General features: G+C 43.9%; 1 protein-coding gene across 1 annotated transcript in view; it reads left to right on the top strand.

Moving 5' to 3' along the window:
• TPK1 (thiamin pyrophosphokinase 1) overlaps positions 1-18,944 on the top strand; it is a gene marked incomplete at its 5' end in the record, with an annotated part of 382,875 nt that overhangs the window by 216,332 nt on the left and 147,599 nt on the right. The window contains one exon of the mRNA XM_015411248.1: positions 9,645-9,740. Within this exon, the coding sequence (XP_015266734.1) occupies positions 9,645-9,740 (96 nt within the window). The remainder of the gene's footprint in view (positions 1-9,644; positions 9,741-18,944) is intronic.

The raw sequence follows: 18,944 nt of genomic DNA, 5'->3' as shown, positions 1-18,944 counted from the left end.
TGAATGCCAAAATATTGCTTCTAGAGCACCAATAGGGGTTGCTTTAGAACTTCTGTTTATAAATCAGTACCTGTAGATATCTTACTTGTGTGAGCACTCTAGATCCAAGTAATGCCTAGAGTCTATGTGTGTGGTGGTGGGCAGATACCATCTTCTTTTTTTAATCTAAAAAGAAAAAAGTGATTGCTCTGTCAGTCTTCTCGCATCAAACAGATCGCATTGGTCAAGAAACATCAGGTGTCATTTTATTTTTACTATTCAGAGGTCCATTGCAGAAATACCGGGTTTTGTGGGCCAAGAGTTGTGAGGATAAGGAGCCCAGAGTTTAATTTATACAAAAGGGGTAAGGTAAAGGTTCCCTTGCTCGAAAGCCAGTCGAGTCCGACTCTAGGGCTGCGGTGCTCATCTCCGTTTCAAAGCCGAAGAGCCAGCGCTGTCCGAAGACGTTTCCGTGGTCATGTGGGCGGCATGACTAAACACCAAGGCGCACGGAATGCTGTTACCTTCCCACCGAAGTGGTACCTATTTATCTACTTGCAATTTCTTGCTTTCGAACTGCTAGGTTGGTAGGAGCTGGAACTAGAGACGGGAGCTCACTCTATCGTGCGGCAACTCGGGTCTCGAATTGCTGAACTACTGACCTTCCACAGCCTGGAATTCAGCATCTTAAGCACTTGAGCCACCGCAGCTCCTGTAAGAAAGGGGTAAAAGTTGTCAAATAGTTATTGTGTGTTATTGTTTTTTTTAAATCCTGCAACAATGAAGAATTCAGACAGGCTTTCCCCTCACTCTCAAAGGGTTCTAGCCTACTCAGGAGCCTATTTCATAAGGACAAGCATAGAGCTAGTTCTGGCATTATCTCTAGTGTGGTTATTGCTTTCACGTGGTTATGTTTTATACTACAGGGGACCCCAAATGTTGTTAAACCCATAGGCACTTTCAGAGTTTTCAGAAAGGATAGTGCGCGCCACCATGAAAGGGCTGCCGTGATGACAGGAATCATCACAAAATGGCTGCCATGGAAGCAAGGCCAATCACAAAAAGTTGGAAGGTTCCAAGCCTCTCAGAGTACAGGCAGCCACTTCTGAATGGGCACCTCTTGCAAATCGCAAACTTCAGAAGCATCTCCTGAACTGATGAAGTAAAGGAAAACTGTGGTTGATGCTTTGCTTTGTGGATAAGTCCCTGTTTGGTATCGATTTCCAAAGAAAGGGGAAGTTTTTCCCCCTTCCTGCCCAGCTACAAGAAGTGGTTCCCATGCCCAGAATCATAAGTAAGTCTGTGTCTACGGCAAAGCCAAGGGTACATGGTTTGGATGTGCCTGCCCATTAGGAGCTCAGTGTTTTACTTTTTAGTCAGCTGGTAGAGAGAAATGTGAGGTTCCCAGGTGGTTTTCTTTCCCTTGTGTCATTCAAAAACCCTTCAGATTTTAGCCCTAAGACTCAAGAAGCAAGCAGGCTTCAAGAAAAAACATTGGCAGATGCCATGACATCCCTGGGCATTGCATATGGGATCACTAAGTTATTACATCAGGGGTTCCCAGTCTTTTCAAGCCTGTGAGCGCATTTGGAGTTCTGACGCAGCTTGGTTGGGTGCAGCAACAAAATGGCTGTTGCAGGAGGCGGAGCCAGCCACAAAATGGTTTGCTGCAGCTTAACTTCTGTATCACAGTGTAGAGATCCTTGTGCTGTGGTGGCAGGTGCTGCCAAAGCAACAATTTTTTACAAAAATCTGCACAGCCAATCAAGTCTCCAGTAACCAATCAGAAGCCTTGCTGGGCAAAAGCCCTACCTGGCCTCACCCACTTCTGAAAAACACTGAGTTGGGGATCTCTGTATTACATCATGTGTATGTCATACTTTGTTTATGACAGGTATGTTCCGAGGTAGCATCTATTGGAGTCAGAAGTGCCAACATAGCCAGTGACTACATCAATATACCCTTTTTCGTGCCAGGCATTATGGGAGTGCTGTGGGACCTTAGCCACACATCAGGGGTAGCCAGGTGTCTTGGATATCATGTAAACTAACCAGGAACAAAAAGAAGGGAAGAAAAACTTAACCCAAACAAGATGAATTAAGAAACCAAAAGGTTAATTACCACAAATATAAGAGCCAAATAGTATCAATTAAAAATATAGAACATAAATATGATCAAATATACCAAAATACATGTATTTATTACAAACTGGATTAAAACAGATATAGGCCCAGTAGTAGCCTCAAAATGGGATAAAATCATGCATAGGTATCAAACAGATACCTATACTTGCTGTTGGCTCCAAATTGCACGAGAATATACTTTCCTTGGACCAAGAGAGAAAGACACATAATTGAAGACACAAGTATATGACATGGGCAGAAGGTATTTGAAAATGAGGCCTCTGTGTTTAATCCCTGCCTCGAGTCACTAATATAAAATCATTTTTAATTGGTCCTATTTTCAGTATTCATTCTATTACTTGAAGCTAATGTGCCATATATATGTTTGACCACCGAGGAAGGCCAAATTGGCTGAAACGCATATGGTCTTGGTCACATATGTTTTCTGCTTGATACATTTGTTTGATTTTATCCTGTTTTGAGGCTACTATTGGACCTGTCTCTGTTTTTATCTAATTTGTAATAAATACATGTATTTTTGTTATATTTGATAACATTTATGATATATGTTTTTATTGATACTATTTGGCCCTTATATTTGTGGTAATTAACCTTTGAATTAATCATATGAAGTACCCCATTTCGGGTAAACTCCATCCCTTAGCAATTCTTGTGATGTCATTGGCTAGATGTGATGTCATCAGTGCGTACATACCCAAAGGTGGAAAGAAAGGTATTGTGTGTTAATGCAAACCATAAAAAGTATACAGGACCTTTAGATGAAATCAAGATTCTGTGAAGTCTAATAAATATATTTTTATCTAAGGAAGGGGGAAAGAGATAGAGATCTCTATGTATCTATAGATATAGGGTGACAATCAATGCTTCCTCTAAGCTGTGGAGTCTTGTGAGCAAAAATTCTACTTGGTGAGCTACTGGCATTAAAGTAGTATGTGAGTGATTAGGCTACTGTGTAAATTAGTTTGCTCTGGAGCCATCCTTCCTGAGCTAAGACAAAAATGTGTGAGCCAGAGGCTAGAAAACTGTGAGCTAGTTCGCACTAACTCAGCTTAGAGGGAATACTGGTGACAATATTTGTAAGTCTGGATTTAGGTATCTTCTTTGAACTTTCTACAGATATAGATTACTTGGGGATTTTTTCATTTCTGGACCTACACTTTTAAAAACTGTCAACCTTTGTTTTATTACAGTATTCCCAAGCCATAAACAGTATATTCAGACTCGTATTATGAGGGGGAGGGGGTTGACTGGTGAGAACCTAATTTCTTTATCAGTCACTACAGTACAAGGTAAAAGTAGCAAATGAATCATGGATGGATAGAGCCAGGAAGCCTTTAAGGAGACCTTGAAGAGGCAGATAAAGGAACTTCTAAATCTAGCAACTGTGGTCCTTATTATAATTTACAACGCTATAGAGGTATTTTGTATCCTTGGAACCTTTTTGAATGGCAACTTTATATGGCGAACATACTTCATGACTCCTTACTCAGCTCTTTAGCCGAAGCTTAAAGGATGTTGGAGCTCTAAATTAAGAGAGATGAACTTGTGTATTGCCCCATTTTAACATAATCGTGACACCTGTAACTTAGTACAGTATAAGGAGACTTGTGGTGTTGGTCTTTTTTAAACAAGGAACACTGAAAGAAAACCAAGCAACTAGAAAGTGGTGTTTTTATGCTCTCCCATTTAAACATATCCTATGATAGTTGAGCCATAGGGTTTTTTTCATATTTATTTATATAGCTATCTATATCCTGCTTTTCTCCTAAAGTGGCTCACAGCATCATTCTCTGTTGGGATTCTTATTTAAAGTAAATCAGCAGAATATTAAAGAGACTGAGTCCATGGTGTGTTTAAAAAGAATATAAAAGTTTACTATAACCTAGCATGGGAAAAGGTACACAGGATATAAAATAACAAAGAGCAAAGTGGTCTACATCAATGCTCCCTCTAAGCTGTGGAGTCTTGTGAGCAAAAATTCTACTTTGTGAGCTACTGGCATTAAAGTTGTGAGCAGGTGATTTGGCTACTGCATAAATTAGTTTGCTCTGGAGCCAGCCTTCCTGAGCTAAGACAAAAATGTGTGAGCCGGAGGCTAAAAAACTGTGAGCTAGCTCACACTAACTCAGCTTAGAGGGAACACTGGTCTACATCCTTACAGCTAGAAGGTAAAACTGGAAGAATGGTGTCTCCTCCTCTAGTCAGAACAAAGAAGCACAAAGACGGAAGAGAAGCCATGAAATGCTAATACTTGGCACCTTGGTTTTCAATCAGAGTAACAAACTAGCTCCAGAGTTCCCGGGCTTCCTACAATCTAAATAGATTGGTTACAAACAAACATGTGACTTAACAAACATCATTAACCCAGTAAATACTGAAGTGTTTTAATTTGTAACACCCGACATTCTCCCTTTGTCCAGTTTATCCTCGCAGCAACAACTCTCTGAGAAAGAGTGAATGGTCAGAGTGGGGATTTGAAACCAGGGCCTTCTGGTCCTACTCTTGCACCCAAACCACTGTGCCACTGGTGTACACCTCAGTCACAAGGTGCCAATATGCGAAACTCACTTGTTAAAAAACTTGGTAGCTTCTGAGTCCAATGGGGCCAGCGTGCTATAGTGGCTAAGAGTGGCGGACTCTAATCTGGAGAACCGGGTTTGATTCCCCACCCCTCCACATACGCCAGATGGGTGACCTTGAGCCAGTCACAGTTCTCTCAGAGCTCTCTCAGCCCCACCTATCTCATAGGGTGTCTGTTGTGGAGAGAGGAAAGGAAGGCAGTTATAAGCTGCTTTGAGACTCCTTAGGATAGAGAAATGCAGGGTATGAAAACCAACTCCTCCTTCTCCTCCTCCTCCTCCTCCTCCGCTTCCTCTTCTGTTGAGCCCTCCAGTTAATACGTATCCAGAAGGTCCCCACCATACAGGATAGTCAACGAGGGGAATAAGCAGGTCTTCTTATCTCCACTCAAAACTGTTGGTGGTATAAGTGTGTGAACCATCCTTGATTCCTTCCAGTCCAGCTTCCACCCTGGTCATGGGAGACGGCTCTGGTTGCCTTTACAGATGACCTCCATAGACATCTGGATTGGGGCAGATCGGCACTGCTGTTGCTATTACACCTAACGACAGCATTTAATACAATCGACTATGATCTACTGACCCACCACATGGCCAACGTAGGAGTTCAGGGGACTACGTTGGAATGGTTTTCCTCCTTCCTCCATGATCAGGGACAGAGGGTGGTGCTTGGCGAGAGGGTCTCCCCATCGTACCCACTGGAATGTGGAGTGCCACAGGGGGCAATCCTCTCACCAGTGCTATTGAACATCTCTATGTGCCCCCTTGCCCAGTTAGTCCAGAGCTGTGGGCTGGGTTGTCATCAGTATGCTGATGACACCCAGCTCTGTCTGATAATGGACAGCCAGCTGTCTTCCATTCCTGAAAACTTGGCTGAGGCTTTGGATGCTGTGGCTGGATGGTTGGGCAGAGTTAGTTGAAGTTAAATCCATCGAAGATGGAGGCCCTCTACTGGGCGGGTGTGTGTGGATGTGGGCACCAGGCTCCCCACACTGGAAGGGGGTACCTTTGGTGCCAGCCCAGACAGTGAGGAGCCTGGGAGTGGCACTGGGTGCCTCTCTTTTCATGGAGGCCCAGGTCACTGCAGTCGCCAGATCTGCATTTTTTCCATCTCAGGCAGATCAGGTTACTGAAGCCTTATCTTCCCCCCCAAGACTTAGCTACGGTGACCCATGCAATGGTCACTCCCAGACTTGATTACTGCAACTCACTCTAAGCAGGCTTACCCTTGAGGCTGACCCAGAAATTACATCTGGTGCAGAATGTGGTGGCACACCTGCTAATGTTGACGCCTGTGCGGGCTCACATTAGACATGTGCTCTACCAATTGCATTGGTTGCCAGTTGAGTACTGGATTTGCTTCAAGGTGATGGTGATGACCTTCAAAGCCTTATATGGCCTGGGACCATCATTTCTAAGGGACCGCCTCTTCCCATATATACCTCGAAGAGCACTACGTTCTATGGATCAACACCTTCTGGTGGTCCCTGGCCCGACGGACGTCCATCTTGCCTTGACCAGGGACAGGGTTTTCTTTGTCCTGACCCCAGCCTGGTGGAAAATGCTCACTATGGAGACCAGGGCCCTGCAGGACCTTCTTCAATGCCGCAGGGTCTGCAAGACGGAGCTGTTCCACGAGGCCTTTGGTTGAGGCAACGGGTGCCCACATATGGCCTCCCTGAGGTTGCTGTCACCCGCCCACCTACTGACTACTGACGACTGGCCTTTATTTCGCCTGTACCATAAGTCCAGAATTTTTGTAGCCAGTTGACTTCTGTTTTAAGCTCTACCCATTATTTTTAATGTTTATATTTATTTATTTTATTTATTTATATCTTCGATTTCTACCCCGCTCCAACCCCGAAGGGTCTCTGAGCGGTTTACAAGTTGCATTTTATTGTGTTTTAAACTATAATTATATTTACTGTAATGATGCTACCTGCCCTGAGCCCATCCGCGGGATGGGCGGAATATAGATACAAATAATAAATAAATAAAAATACGTGCCGTCGGCATCAACAGAAGAAATACAGAGTGTTAAGAAAAAGGTCATTAAAGTGGAAAAGCAACAAGACAAACAGGAAAATAAATTATTACTGCTCCAAATGGAGAAAGCGAATTCAACTCTTCGATTCCAAGGGTTGAAGGAGGAGGAAAAGGAGGACCTCAGAGACATTTTGGTGACAGCTTTAGCACCACTGACTGGCAATGAAGCGGAAAAAATAAAAGAAGAGATGGATTTGGCTTATCGAGCCTATTCCAACTTTACAAAGAAAAATAAGTTGCCGGCGGAAGTGGTGGTGAAATTTACAAAGCAACGTCTCCGAGATCAGATTTTAAAAGCAGTCTCAGCAACACCCTTGAAAATTGGAGATCAAACGATCAGGATCTTGAAAGATGTTCCATTTGAAATCAGAATGAAAAGAAAGGAATATAAAGGACTGACCATTTTCTTACAAAATCACCAAATCAATTACAGGTGGTTGGTGCCCGAAGGACTGGTCTTTAAATTTAAAGACAGAAGAGAAAAGATAGATTCTATCTTCAAGGCTCAAGACTTTTTGAAGAGGCACACCAGTACAGAAGAAGAAGCAGAACTTGCCAAGTAGATGTCAGGAGCCAGCGGAGATGACAGCAGCTCGGAAGGAGAGGTGAAGGAGGAGGAAGTCAAAGGAGCGACTGGCATAAAGTATAACTTGAGGGATAAAAAAGGGAAAGACCCCAAAGTTTAAAGACTATTTCAGACAATGCTTTAAAAGTAATACTAATCCCAAAAGGACATTACTAACATGTTGACCTAGTTTTGAACAAGAGAGATGAAAAGAGAATCGTCCAACAACGGAAGAAGCTATTGACTTTAACTTTAATTTTAAAAGATTAACATACTAACATTTAACACCACTCAAAACTTTTCTTTATCCCTCTATATACCCTTCCTAACTTTCTGAATTGTAAAAGCAAAACTTCTCTCCTTTTTAGGAGAGGGAAAAAAAAAAATATGTGCCGTCAACTCACTCACCTGTGCAAACTGGAGAGCCAGTTTGGTGTAGTGGTTAAGTGCACGGACTCTAATCTGGGAGAACCAGGTTTGATTCCCCACTCCTCCACTTGCACCTGGCTGGATGACCTTGGGCAAGCCGTAGTTCCGGCACAGCTGTTCTTGAAAAAGAGTAGTTTCTGTCACTCAGCCCCACTGACCTCTCAGGGTGTCTGTTGTGGGGAGGGGAAGGGAAAGGAGTTTCTAAGCCACTCTGAGACTCCTTTGGGTAGTGAAGGGCGGGGTATAAATCCAATCTCTTCTCTTCTTCTGCACTGGCAGCACCCAGTTGGTACTTACAGCAAAGGGAAATTCCAGTTCCTTCCTTGCTCATCTCCTCTGTTAGAAGAAAACTAAGCACAGCTGGGGGCTGAGTTTGCAAGTGGGCAGCAGGAGCCTTTGCTGTTATTGTACAGCTTCTGACAGCTGCTGCTTCAGTCAACCAGAAGCCTCTTTGGTGTTTCACAGGCTGCCAGGTGGGTTGAATCTGGACCCGTCTTTAGTGAGTGGTCAGGAGCTGCCATTTGGGGCTGGTCTCCAGGCCGTCTCACAATTCATCCCATTCAGAAATAATCCCGGTCCTTTCTTGCTTGTAGTGACAGCTCTGAGTTTGGAAATGGTCACTCGTAGCAGCATAAGCATTTCTGTCAAGACTGTCCTCAAAAGATCTGTATATACATATTTAAAAAGAACACTCTTGCTCACGTTCCTGGGATCCCAGATCACCGCAGTCGTAAAGCAATAAATATGTCAAAATAGCAGGAGTGTCAAACAGGTGGCCCGGGGGCCGCGTCAGGGTCTTCTCCAGTGAGTGCTCCCTTCTCATTTGGTGGCCAAAGTATTTGAGCTTCAGTTTCATTATCTGGCCTTCCAGGGAACAGTCAAGGTTGATTTCTTTTAGGATTGACTGATTTGATCTTCTTGCAGCCCAAGGGACTCTCAAGAGTCTTCTCCAGCACCATAGTTCAAAAATAATCTATTCTTCGGCGCTCAGCCTTCCTTATAATCCAACTCTCGCAGCCATACATGACTACTGGGAATACCATTGCTTTGACCATGCGGACTTTTGTTGGCAGGGTGATGTCTCTACTTTTTATCATGCTGTTTAGGTTCGCCATCGCTTTCCTCCCAAGGAGCAGGCGTCTTTTAATTTCATGGCTGCTGTCACCTTATAACCGTAGCTTGTTATTTAGTTTGTCTTTGCACATCTTCATCATGTTAGACGTTAATTTGCTGTTCAGCCCCTGTCTATAAGTTTGACCCTTACTTTCCTTTCCAATGTATTTGAAAAAGTCTGCATGCACAGGAAAGCTCATTCCTTGAATAAAACTGTGTTGGTCTTAAAGGTGCCAGTGGACTCTAAATTTGTTCTACTGCTTCAGACCAACACGGATCAGCCTTCTAAACCCATTGACTTCAGTGGATTTAGAAGGGTGTAATTCTGTTTAGGACTGCACTGTGTGTCACATAAAATCTCCTGGAGTGGCGGTTCCGCATGGTCATTATGTAATCCGTGTATAATTTCTGTAAGAGCCGCTGTCCAAGTTTGCTCCCTTTTCAGGGACTTCTTGTCCCTTTATCCTTTGGTGTCATGCTTATATTACTGAAGGCAATTATTTTGCATTGTAAAACCACCTTGAATTTAGTGGCAGAACTGTCCTACACTGCAAATGTAGCCAATGGATGGATGAAATGCACAAGCTAACCATTTTATTTAACACTTCCCTGAAAATGGAGCTGAATCAAGATCAGTCTGTTCAAATCCACTATGTTTATACCAGTGTATAATTATCATAGAAAATGGAAGGAAGGGAAGCACTTATGGTTGAACTTTGAACTTGCAAGAAAATTAACTATTATCTATTACCTTTCTCCTTTCTTTTTTATTGTACTTTACTTCCGTAGGGCTGTGAGATCATAGAAACGCCAGATCAAGACTTAACGGATTTCACCAAGTGCCTTCAAATACTCCAGCAGAAGATAGAGGAGAAAGGGCTGCAGGTAACAACTTCAGCAAGTCTTACATTTCATGGCAACCACAGAGGCATCGGGTCTGCTCTCAGCTGGTGGATCTTGTTGGTTTTGTTGTTTTTTAACGTGTTGGGGACTATTTATCTCTTGCTTATGAAACCTACATCGTGGGACTTGGGACAGAGAGCCGTGCTGGCTTCCTGAGAAGACAACTCTTACTGGTTTGTGTTAATCAGCCCCTGAGAGTGGATAATGACAACTGGAGTTGAGCATCAGACCTCAGATCATTTGGATGCCTTTGCTTTCAAACAGGGTTGCCAGCCTCCAGGTGGGGGCTGGAGTTCCGCTGGAATTACCGTTGATCTCCAGATTACAAAGCGTAGTTAGTTCCCCTGGAGAAAAGAGCAGCTCCGCTAGGTAGACATTATGGCATCACATCCCCGCTGAGCTTCCTCCCGTTCACAGACTCCCCCTCCTCCAGGCTCCACCCACAAATCTCCAGAAATTTACCACCTCAGAGCTGGCAACCCGACTTCCATAACTCTCTTCTTGCGAGTGTGGGAAACGAAAGGCTTCCAACCAGTGTTTCCTCTAAGCTGAGTTAGTGTGAGCTAGCTCACAGGTTTTTAGCCTCCAGCTCACACATTTTCGCCTAAGCTCAGGAAGGATGGCTCCAGAGCAAACTGTTTTATGCAATAGCCAAATCGCTCGCTCACAACTTTCATGCCGGTAGCTCACAAAGTAGAATTTCTGCTCACAAGACTCCACAGCTTAGAGGGAACATTGCTTCCAACTTGAGACATGAAAGAGGTTTACAAAATTATGCATGGTGCAGGGAGAGTGGACAAGGAAAAACTCTTCTCCCTCTCCCCTACTACTAGAACCTGGGGCCATCCACTGAAGCTGAAGGGTGGGAGATTCAGGACAAATAAAAGGAGATATTTCTTCACACGGCATATAGTTAATCTCTGGAACTCGCTGCCACGGGATGTGGTCATGACCACCAGCTAGGAAAGCTTTAAAAGGGGATTGGACAAATCCATGGATGACTGAGCTCTCAGTGGCTGCTAGTCATGATGGATATCTATTTCCTCCAATACTAGAGGCAGTATGCCTCTTTAAATAAATGTCTGGGGAGTGCAGGCAGGATAATGCTGCTGCAGTCTTCCTGTTTGGGGGCTTCCTAGAGGCAGCTGGGTGGCCACTGTGTGAATGGAAGGCTGGACTAGATGGGCCTCTGGCTTGATCCAGCCTGGCTCTTCTTATGTCCCTGTGTCCTTATGTCAAGAGCGTCAGCAGGACACAACTGCTATGCAGTGTAGCAGTTAAGGTGTTGATCTTAGATCTCCACTCTGCCATGCAGTGTACTGGGTGACCATGGATCAATCGCTCTGCCTCTCATCCTGACCTATATTACAGGGTTGTTGTGAGGAGGCCGATGGGGGGAGGGGGAATCATGTCCACTTCCTCTTTGGAGAAAGGGCAGGATAAAACGGACACATCACTGAGTGAACCCTTTGATTCAAGCCATCATTCCCTACTCCCACTGAGACCATTCACTGGAGGAGAGAACTGAAGGCAGTTCAAATTGGGATACTAATATGGCAAGTCAGAATCTTCCTCATCCTGGGTATCACATAATCTGGAGAGCCAGTCCCATGCCACAGAGATCCAATGTCTAACAGCCTTGGCAATTTGCCTTGGCTGAGGCAATTTGCCTCAGCCTTGGCAATTTGTTGCTGAGGGAAGCTAGTATATTCAGGGATGGCTCCAGCTTATTTTGCGCCCTAGACGAGGATCCCTTATGCCCCCCCCCCCCCCGTGCGCCCACCAATTTTCAAAAATAAATGCATTTTAGGAAGAATGAAAAACACAAATAATCAAGAAACTCTCAGAGTACGGGGCCGGGTTCAGTTTGGCGCCCCTAAGGGCCGTCCCGCTCTAGGCGATCGCCTAGTTTGCCTAGTGAGTGAGCCGGCCCTGAGTATATTGCTTCCCTGTGTGGATCCCACCTCAGCTTATATGCCAATTGCCTGTGCGGTTTACAAGACCTTTCTGTCTGGCACCTTTCCTTTTTTCCACCCTGTGTCGCTTGGTGTAGCACTCATTGTTTGACTGAAGGGCTCTTCTCTGACCTTGACAGTCAGGAGTGGCTCACTCTGAGGTAATTTGGTGACAACATTATTGAGTGATTTTTTTAAGGGGATTTTTTTTTTTTTTTGGGCCACTTCTTCAGAGTCCTGCTTGAGGTGGCTTTCAAATTATATCATTTTAAGCTATCGATCTACAAACAAAACGAGCCATTAAAAGCAGGCCAGGGAAATAAAAACAGCATAAAAATATCCATAAAACAGAACTCGTGCCAAAAGCAGCCCATAAAACAGCTAAAAAAGATAAAACTTCTGGGTAAGGAGAAGTGTTTTGGCCTGGTATCTTAAAGGCAGTAAAGTAGGCACCCAGGTGAACCTCAAGGGAGGAAGGGCATTCCAGAGGCAAGGTGCCGCCACAGAAAATGCCCTGTTTCTGGTTGCCATCCATCTTACCTCTGTGGGCAGGGGGAACACTCATGATGCCTATTGTTAGCTATTTATAAATTGCAGAGTAAATAAACAAGTACTGACTCCCACGTGTTTGCTTAAGAAGAGAAAAAAGTACTTTACTAAAACCAAGGTGGGGGGGGGGACTTTGGAGGTAAAGCAAAGAACATACAGTCTAGCCTCTAGAGTTACATCCTGACGATTACATGGCTAAAGCACAATGGCTTCTTCTTCATCCTCACAAACAAAGAGTTGAAGACCTACAATAAAAGTTGCAGATAGATGCATACATGTGCATACATGATCAAAGCACTTCTTCAAAATATTGTATCGATTAGCCAATAGAGAGGTTACAGACCACTTTACTTTACTAACTACCACCCACACTTTCCCTGGGCTAACTTATCTCTACTTCTGTGGGTTACAGCTAAGCTGGGTACCATCCTGTTGACATGCAAACATCAATTTAACTCTTTTGCGACTGAAATGTTGGCAATTTGGAGCTGATGAAGCAGACTTTAACTGGTGGGCTGGACAGTATGGGAAGAAGAAGGAGGAGGAGAGTTTGAATTACCCTGCCCTTCACTACCCAAAGGAGTCTCAGAGTGGCTTACAAACTCCTTTCCCTCCCCCTCCCCACAAAAGACACCCTGTGAGGTAGGTGGGGCTGAGAGAGCTCTGACAGAAACTGCTCTTTTTCAAGAACAGCTCTTATCAGAACTACGGGAGGAGATTGTCTTTCAGGTACCCTGGTCCTCACCTGTTTGTGGGCTTTACAGGTAAGAACCAGCACTTTGAATTGTACCCAAGAACAATCAGGTGTGCAGTTATACTTTTTGATCCATGATGCATGTATCTCATATGCTTGAGTCCCTGTTGACACAGCCAGCCATTTTCCTTCACCTGCTCCTTCTGCAGAGCTCCCAGGTTGCATAAGACACTTCTCCATGGTTAAGATATTCCTTACACTTACAAAAGATGGACGAAAGCTCACCATTACCATGAGAACAATGGGATCCCCGTAATCTACAAAGGCAGTTTCAACAATGCGCCTTTCAACTTCCTCTTTAAATCTTGGAATGCTTTGATCCCCTTGTCATTTTGCTCCAAAGGCAGTGCCAGTGTTAGGGCCGATGATGGAATCTTGCACTCCACAAATATCCAAGAGGTGAAGCTGAACAAGGCTCACGGTAAAGGCATAGAAGAGGAGGGCAGGCATCCCTTTGGGGAGTAGTAATTGGGCCGAATGCACAGCGGAACATTTCTGTTCAATTATAGTGTCAGGGGGCTTCGTGTAATGGCAGCCGTGGGGAGCCGCTTTGAACTCCATAGGAACGTGTTGCCTTTTCAAAGAGACGTACAATGGAAAGGGCACAGAAGTGCTGCTTGTTTGTTTTTCCTGATGCTTGTCTCCTTTCAATCAGGGCACTTGTTCCAAAAGATGCCATTTGTGTATCAAATAACATGCTTTTCCTTTTTTTCCCTTCCTTTTTTCCGACCTTTTTTCTTTCTGCCATAAGGGGGTTGATAGAGCTTTGTCGCTGCTTTGATGTGCCTAAAATAGCATTCCTAAGGGATGAAGGTTGAGTGTAGGGTAGGATCCGAAGGCTCTCTTCCATTGGCACGAGATTTCCACCTTGCCACCTATTGGTCCTCCTTCTGAAGATCCCTCCAGGCAGGCTGTACTGTGGGGTTTTTTTTGCCCCCTGGAGGGGATTTTTTATTGCATTTTGAATAGACTACAAACTACAATGAAAAATTGGGAAGGGGTTACTACATCTAGGGAGAAAGGAAAGAAAACCACTAATAACTAAAACCCCAAGTATAAGAGATCATAACAACAACTTATATAAATGTTAGTTTAATATTATTTTGAGCATAGTCGGTTATGCTAAATTATTTATCTTTTTATCCATTACAGATGGATGGATAAAAAGAGAACCCCCAGAGCATCCCATAATAAAACTAAAGTTTTAAGGCACAATTCAGAGTCCTTCAGCCTTCATTTTGTCTTATCTTTTCTAATCCTCAATTTATATGCACTTTTGGGGGCAGCCGCCCCCTTATCAGAAAGAGAGTCCTCATCGGAAGACACCGAGTCCAATTCGCCACTGGATTTGCTGTCATCTTCTTCCTTCTCGACCTCGGCTGTCTCTCCCAGCTGCAATCTCAGGAACTCACGTGCTTTAAGAACAGAGTCAATCTTTTCTTTTTTTATCGTGTATTTTGAAAACAACGTCTTCTGGAACTAACCATCTGTAGGCAATGCTGTTTGTTTGTAGAAAAAGGATTAAGTCTTTATATTTATTTCTCTTTTGCCGTATTTCAAATGGGATATCTGTTAGAATCCTGATGATTTTGTCTCCGATTTTCTAGGATGTTCCTGTAGTTGTTTTCAGGATAGAATCCCTCACATGCCTCTTTGAGCATCTGACCACTATTTCCCCAGGCAGATTATTCTTCTTAATGTACACGGAATAGGACCTGTAGACCACATCAATTTCGCTTGCAAGATATTCCGCTTTCAAATCTGTAATTGGGACTAATGCTTCACTCAAGAATTGCTTTAGATTCTTGTCTTTTAATTCTGGGACCCCTTGAAACCGGAGGACCAAATCTGCTTTCTCCATTTGCAGCTGTAAAAGTTGTGATTCTTCTGAAGCTTGTTTCTTTTCCAGCTTTTGCACCTTTTTCTTGACTTTTTTAGTGTTGGTGTCCATTTCCTTCACCTTCTCAGCTGTTTGCTCTGTAATTTTTAAAGTCTCAGTCAATTGGAGCTGCTGAGTTGAAGGTTCTGGTTTAGAGTTGTCAGCTGTTGTTTGATGTTAGTCATCTCATCCAGCAGAGGGCGCAAGGAATCTGCCAACATTTTGGAGAACTCAGTGACCTCTTTCGGTTGAGGGCTCATGTTCTCCGCTGGTTTCACTTTTGCTAGTTTCTCTTTCTCTGCCCTCTTTCCCGCCATCTTTATGGATTGTTTACTTTTATGAAAACTTGCTAAAGTCTCTGAAATTCGCCCATACGCTTATCCGCGCTCTGTTAAGTCTCTCAAAACAGATTTCAACGCTTTTTCTTCTGCTCCCCCCTTAGTATTTCATTATTTAGTTCATGCACATGGGAGGGGCAGGCTGTACTGTTTTTGAGGGTCCACCAACACCCCCCCCCCCCAAGGATCAATGGGAAGGGGGAAAGTTGGGAAGTTCATATCAGGATATTTGGTTAATATGGCAGAGTTTGTCCTCTTCTTATGTTCTTATAGAAAAGAGATGACTGGGGGGTACCCTGGTCCTCTGGGTTTATAAAATTGTGTATGGGGTAGAGAGAGTTGACGAAGATAATTTCTTCTCCCTCTCCCAAAATACTAGAACTTGAGAGCATCCAGTGAAGCTGATGGACAGGAGATTCAGGCTGGACAAAAGGAAATAGTACTTCACACAGAGAGTGATTAAAATGTGAAATTTGCTACCAGGGGATATAGTGATGGCTCCAGGAATAAACAACTTTAAAAGGGGATTGGATAGATTCGTGGAAGATAAGTCTAATAGCTACTAGCCATGGTGACTAAGGGGGACCTCCACATTTAGAGGCACTAACCCCCTGAATCCCAGAGCCAGGAGGGAACATCAGGGGAAGGCCTCAGTCTCTGTGCCCTGTTGTTGACCCTCCAGAGGAACTGGTTGGCTACTGTGTGAGACAGGGCGCTGGACTAGATGTACTAACTAGTGGTCTGATCCAGCAGGGCTCTTTTTATGTTCCTAACAGCAGAAGGCCTCAGCCTCTATCGCCTGTTGTTGGCCGTCCAGAGGAACTGGTTGGCCACTGTGTGAGACAGGATGGTGGACTCGATGGACTACTGGTGTAATCCAGCAGGGCTCTTCTTATGTTCTTATGTCCAGTCACTGAAGCCTGATATTGAGTGCAATAAATAAATCTCCCAAGAAGTATATTGCAAAAAGTAAAATTTATATTTATTCAAGTAGATTCAGTCCACATTCCAGCTGTGGTTGAAAGGAGAGAGAGAAGCCTAATCTAAAGAGTATCTCTCCGTATTGCAGGTGGCCAGCTAAATACATCATCATGTATGTGGAAGTATAAGGGCATTGTTTCCACAGGAGAGACTTATAGAGATAGATGGGTGACTCCATGAAAAGCCACGTGGAGAAATGGAGAGAACAAGAAACACACCGAGAGAGGAGGGGGTCAGAGGGCTGCTCCCAAGTGAAGACAAAAAGAGAGACATCCTATTTAAGGAGATAACACTTATACACACTTAGAGTGATGTAGCAACCTCCCCCCCCCCCCGGTGCTAAGTTGCTCACTTCAACAGTTCAGTTACATGGGTGCTATATGGGATGCAATGCTTAGCATTTACCCTTGCAGTTCTGATTTGTGTTGGAGTTTTCTTCCACCAGCGATGATAAGCAATTAAGTGGCTTTCATGTGTTAGACACATTGAAGCACACACCTTTGTCTTGGAATATTCGGGACACTTACAAAATTCTCACCATCTAATTTTTTCCTCTAATGTCAAGATTCCAAATTATTCGGTCTTTTGTCAAGCCGCACCAATGCCTTAGCCATCCTCTATTCTTCCATTTTTTAAATTACCAGACTACTGCTATGTGCCTTTTTGAATTCCTCATTTACAATCAATGTTCCCTCTAAGCTGAGTCAGTGTGAGCCAGCTCACAGTTTTTTAGCCTCTGGCTCACACATTTTTGTCTTAGCTTAGGAAGGATGGCTCCAGAGCAAACTAATTTATGCAGTAGCCAAATTGCTCGCTCACAACTTTAATGCCAGTAGCTCACAAAGTAGAATTTTTGCTCACAAGACTTCACAGCTTAGAGGGAACATTGTTTACAATCCTTAGTTTTTTCATCCTGCTAAGCCACCACGTGTTAATCCAGATATACGTAATGAGATGGCATAGCCCTCACTTTAGGCCTGTACAACCTCAGCTTCACATATCAGGAGATGTTAATTTGAGATTGCCTCCAACACACCCATATCGCATTAAATCCAGCCAGCTTTTCCCACTCAGTCTTGCACAATTTTCTTTTTCTTTTTAGGCTGTGTGTGTGTATGCATGCACTTGGAAGTCATGGTGACTTCTGACGACCTCCTAGTGGGGCTTGGACGTTTTCATAGAGGTGGCTTGATATACCTACCTCTGCAGCCTGGTCCTGGTATTCCTTTGGAGGTCTCCCATCTAAGTACTTGCCAGGGTCGGCCCTGCTTAGCTTCCGAGCTTGCCTTGGGCTATCTGGGTCAGGGCCTGTCTTGTACAATTTTCCATGGAATTTTTGTAGAGGCAGGTCCTATGATCACCGGATCCCAGCATAGCCTTTGTGTTGGTCAAAACTGACCCCTTCTACCTTTTTCAACAACCTGGTTGGATCCAACCCAATTTCAACAGTTTACTGCGACAGAAGAGGGCCTGGACATCTCTCATTACTGTTCTCTAAGACCCGAAAGTAGATGGGTCGGCAGCAGAGCTGCGTCACTGAGTGCGATACTTTTCCCCAATCCCATGAACAACTGAGGGAGGGATGCAATTTAAACCACTGACACAGACTGGGTTTTCTCTTGCCAGCTGCTTTTCCATAGAGGCCTCCTCCCAGCAGAACCTGGGTTTTTTTTTTGGGGGGGGGGAGTTAGAGCACACACTGTAATAGGCCGGCCGAAAGGGGGAGACAGATGAAGGGGTTCCGCACCCTCTGCACCCAGCCCCAACACACATTCTGTACATGAATGTGAAACACACGTGTTTTAAGATGCAGGTCTGCCTCTGCAGTTTTAGAAGTCAACTAAGCTACCAGATGTCCATAAATTAATTAGGAAGGTCTACTTTGTAAACAGTTTTTCTATGTATAAGCACATTTGGGAAAGAAAAGGCTATAAACATGAACAGTTTTTATACCAGTGTGAACCATTTGTTAAATACTGGAATAAGTAAATATAGAAATAGTCATGTACAGCAGCAGGTAATATTAACCATATAGATTAGGACCAGTGTTCCCTCTAAGCTGAGTTAGTGTGAGCTAGCTCACAGTTTTTTAGCCTCCAGCTCACAGGTTTTTTGTCTTAGCTCAGGAAGGATGGCTTCAGAGCAAACTAATTTATGCAGCAGCCAAATCGCTCGCTCACAACTTTAATAGCCAGTAGCTCACAAAGTAGAATTTTTGCTCACAAGACTCCACAGCTTAGAGGGAACATTGATTAGGACACTGATGAAGAATTGAATAACCGTTGATAAACCAGATTTGCCAAAAGTATAGTAGTAGGGTAAACTAAGCTTTTTTGAAATGTATTATTTCTCTGCCTTACTCTTTATTTTATATGGACAGCTTTCCATACTGTAATAAGGTTCTTTTTCTGTAAAGCAATGAACATTGAATATTGTTTTGTAAACATGTTGTAAAATTTAATAGTAATGTAAAAATAAAATTAATAAAGGGGGGGGGGGGCTGCCACTGCTACATGTAGCTTGGGCCTAAGCCAGATTGTTTTTCCCCTTTCACAGCATATGATATAGGGTTGCCAGATCCCCGGTCCAGACGGGGTTTCCCCTGATTTTTCAGGCTTCTGCCCATCACCGGCCAGCTGGCCAGTGGAGCAAGCCCCGCCCCCCAAACGGACATTGTGCTGCAACATCCCTGATGTTGGTGACATCACTTCTGTGTGGCCTCATCACGTC

Source organism: Gekko japonicus, unplaced genomic scaffold, assembly GCF_001447785.1.
Source record: "Gekko japonicus isolate JY-2015 unplaced genomic scaffold, Gekko_japonicus_V1.1 scaffold1716, whole genome shotgun sequence".
Taxonomy (NCBI): Eukaryota; Metazoa; Chordata; class Lepidosauria; order Squamata; family Gekkonidae; genus Gekko; species Gekko japonicus.
This window is presented reverse-complemented; position numbering and strand designations above follow the sequence as displayed.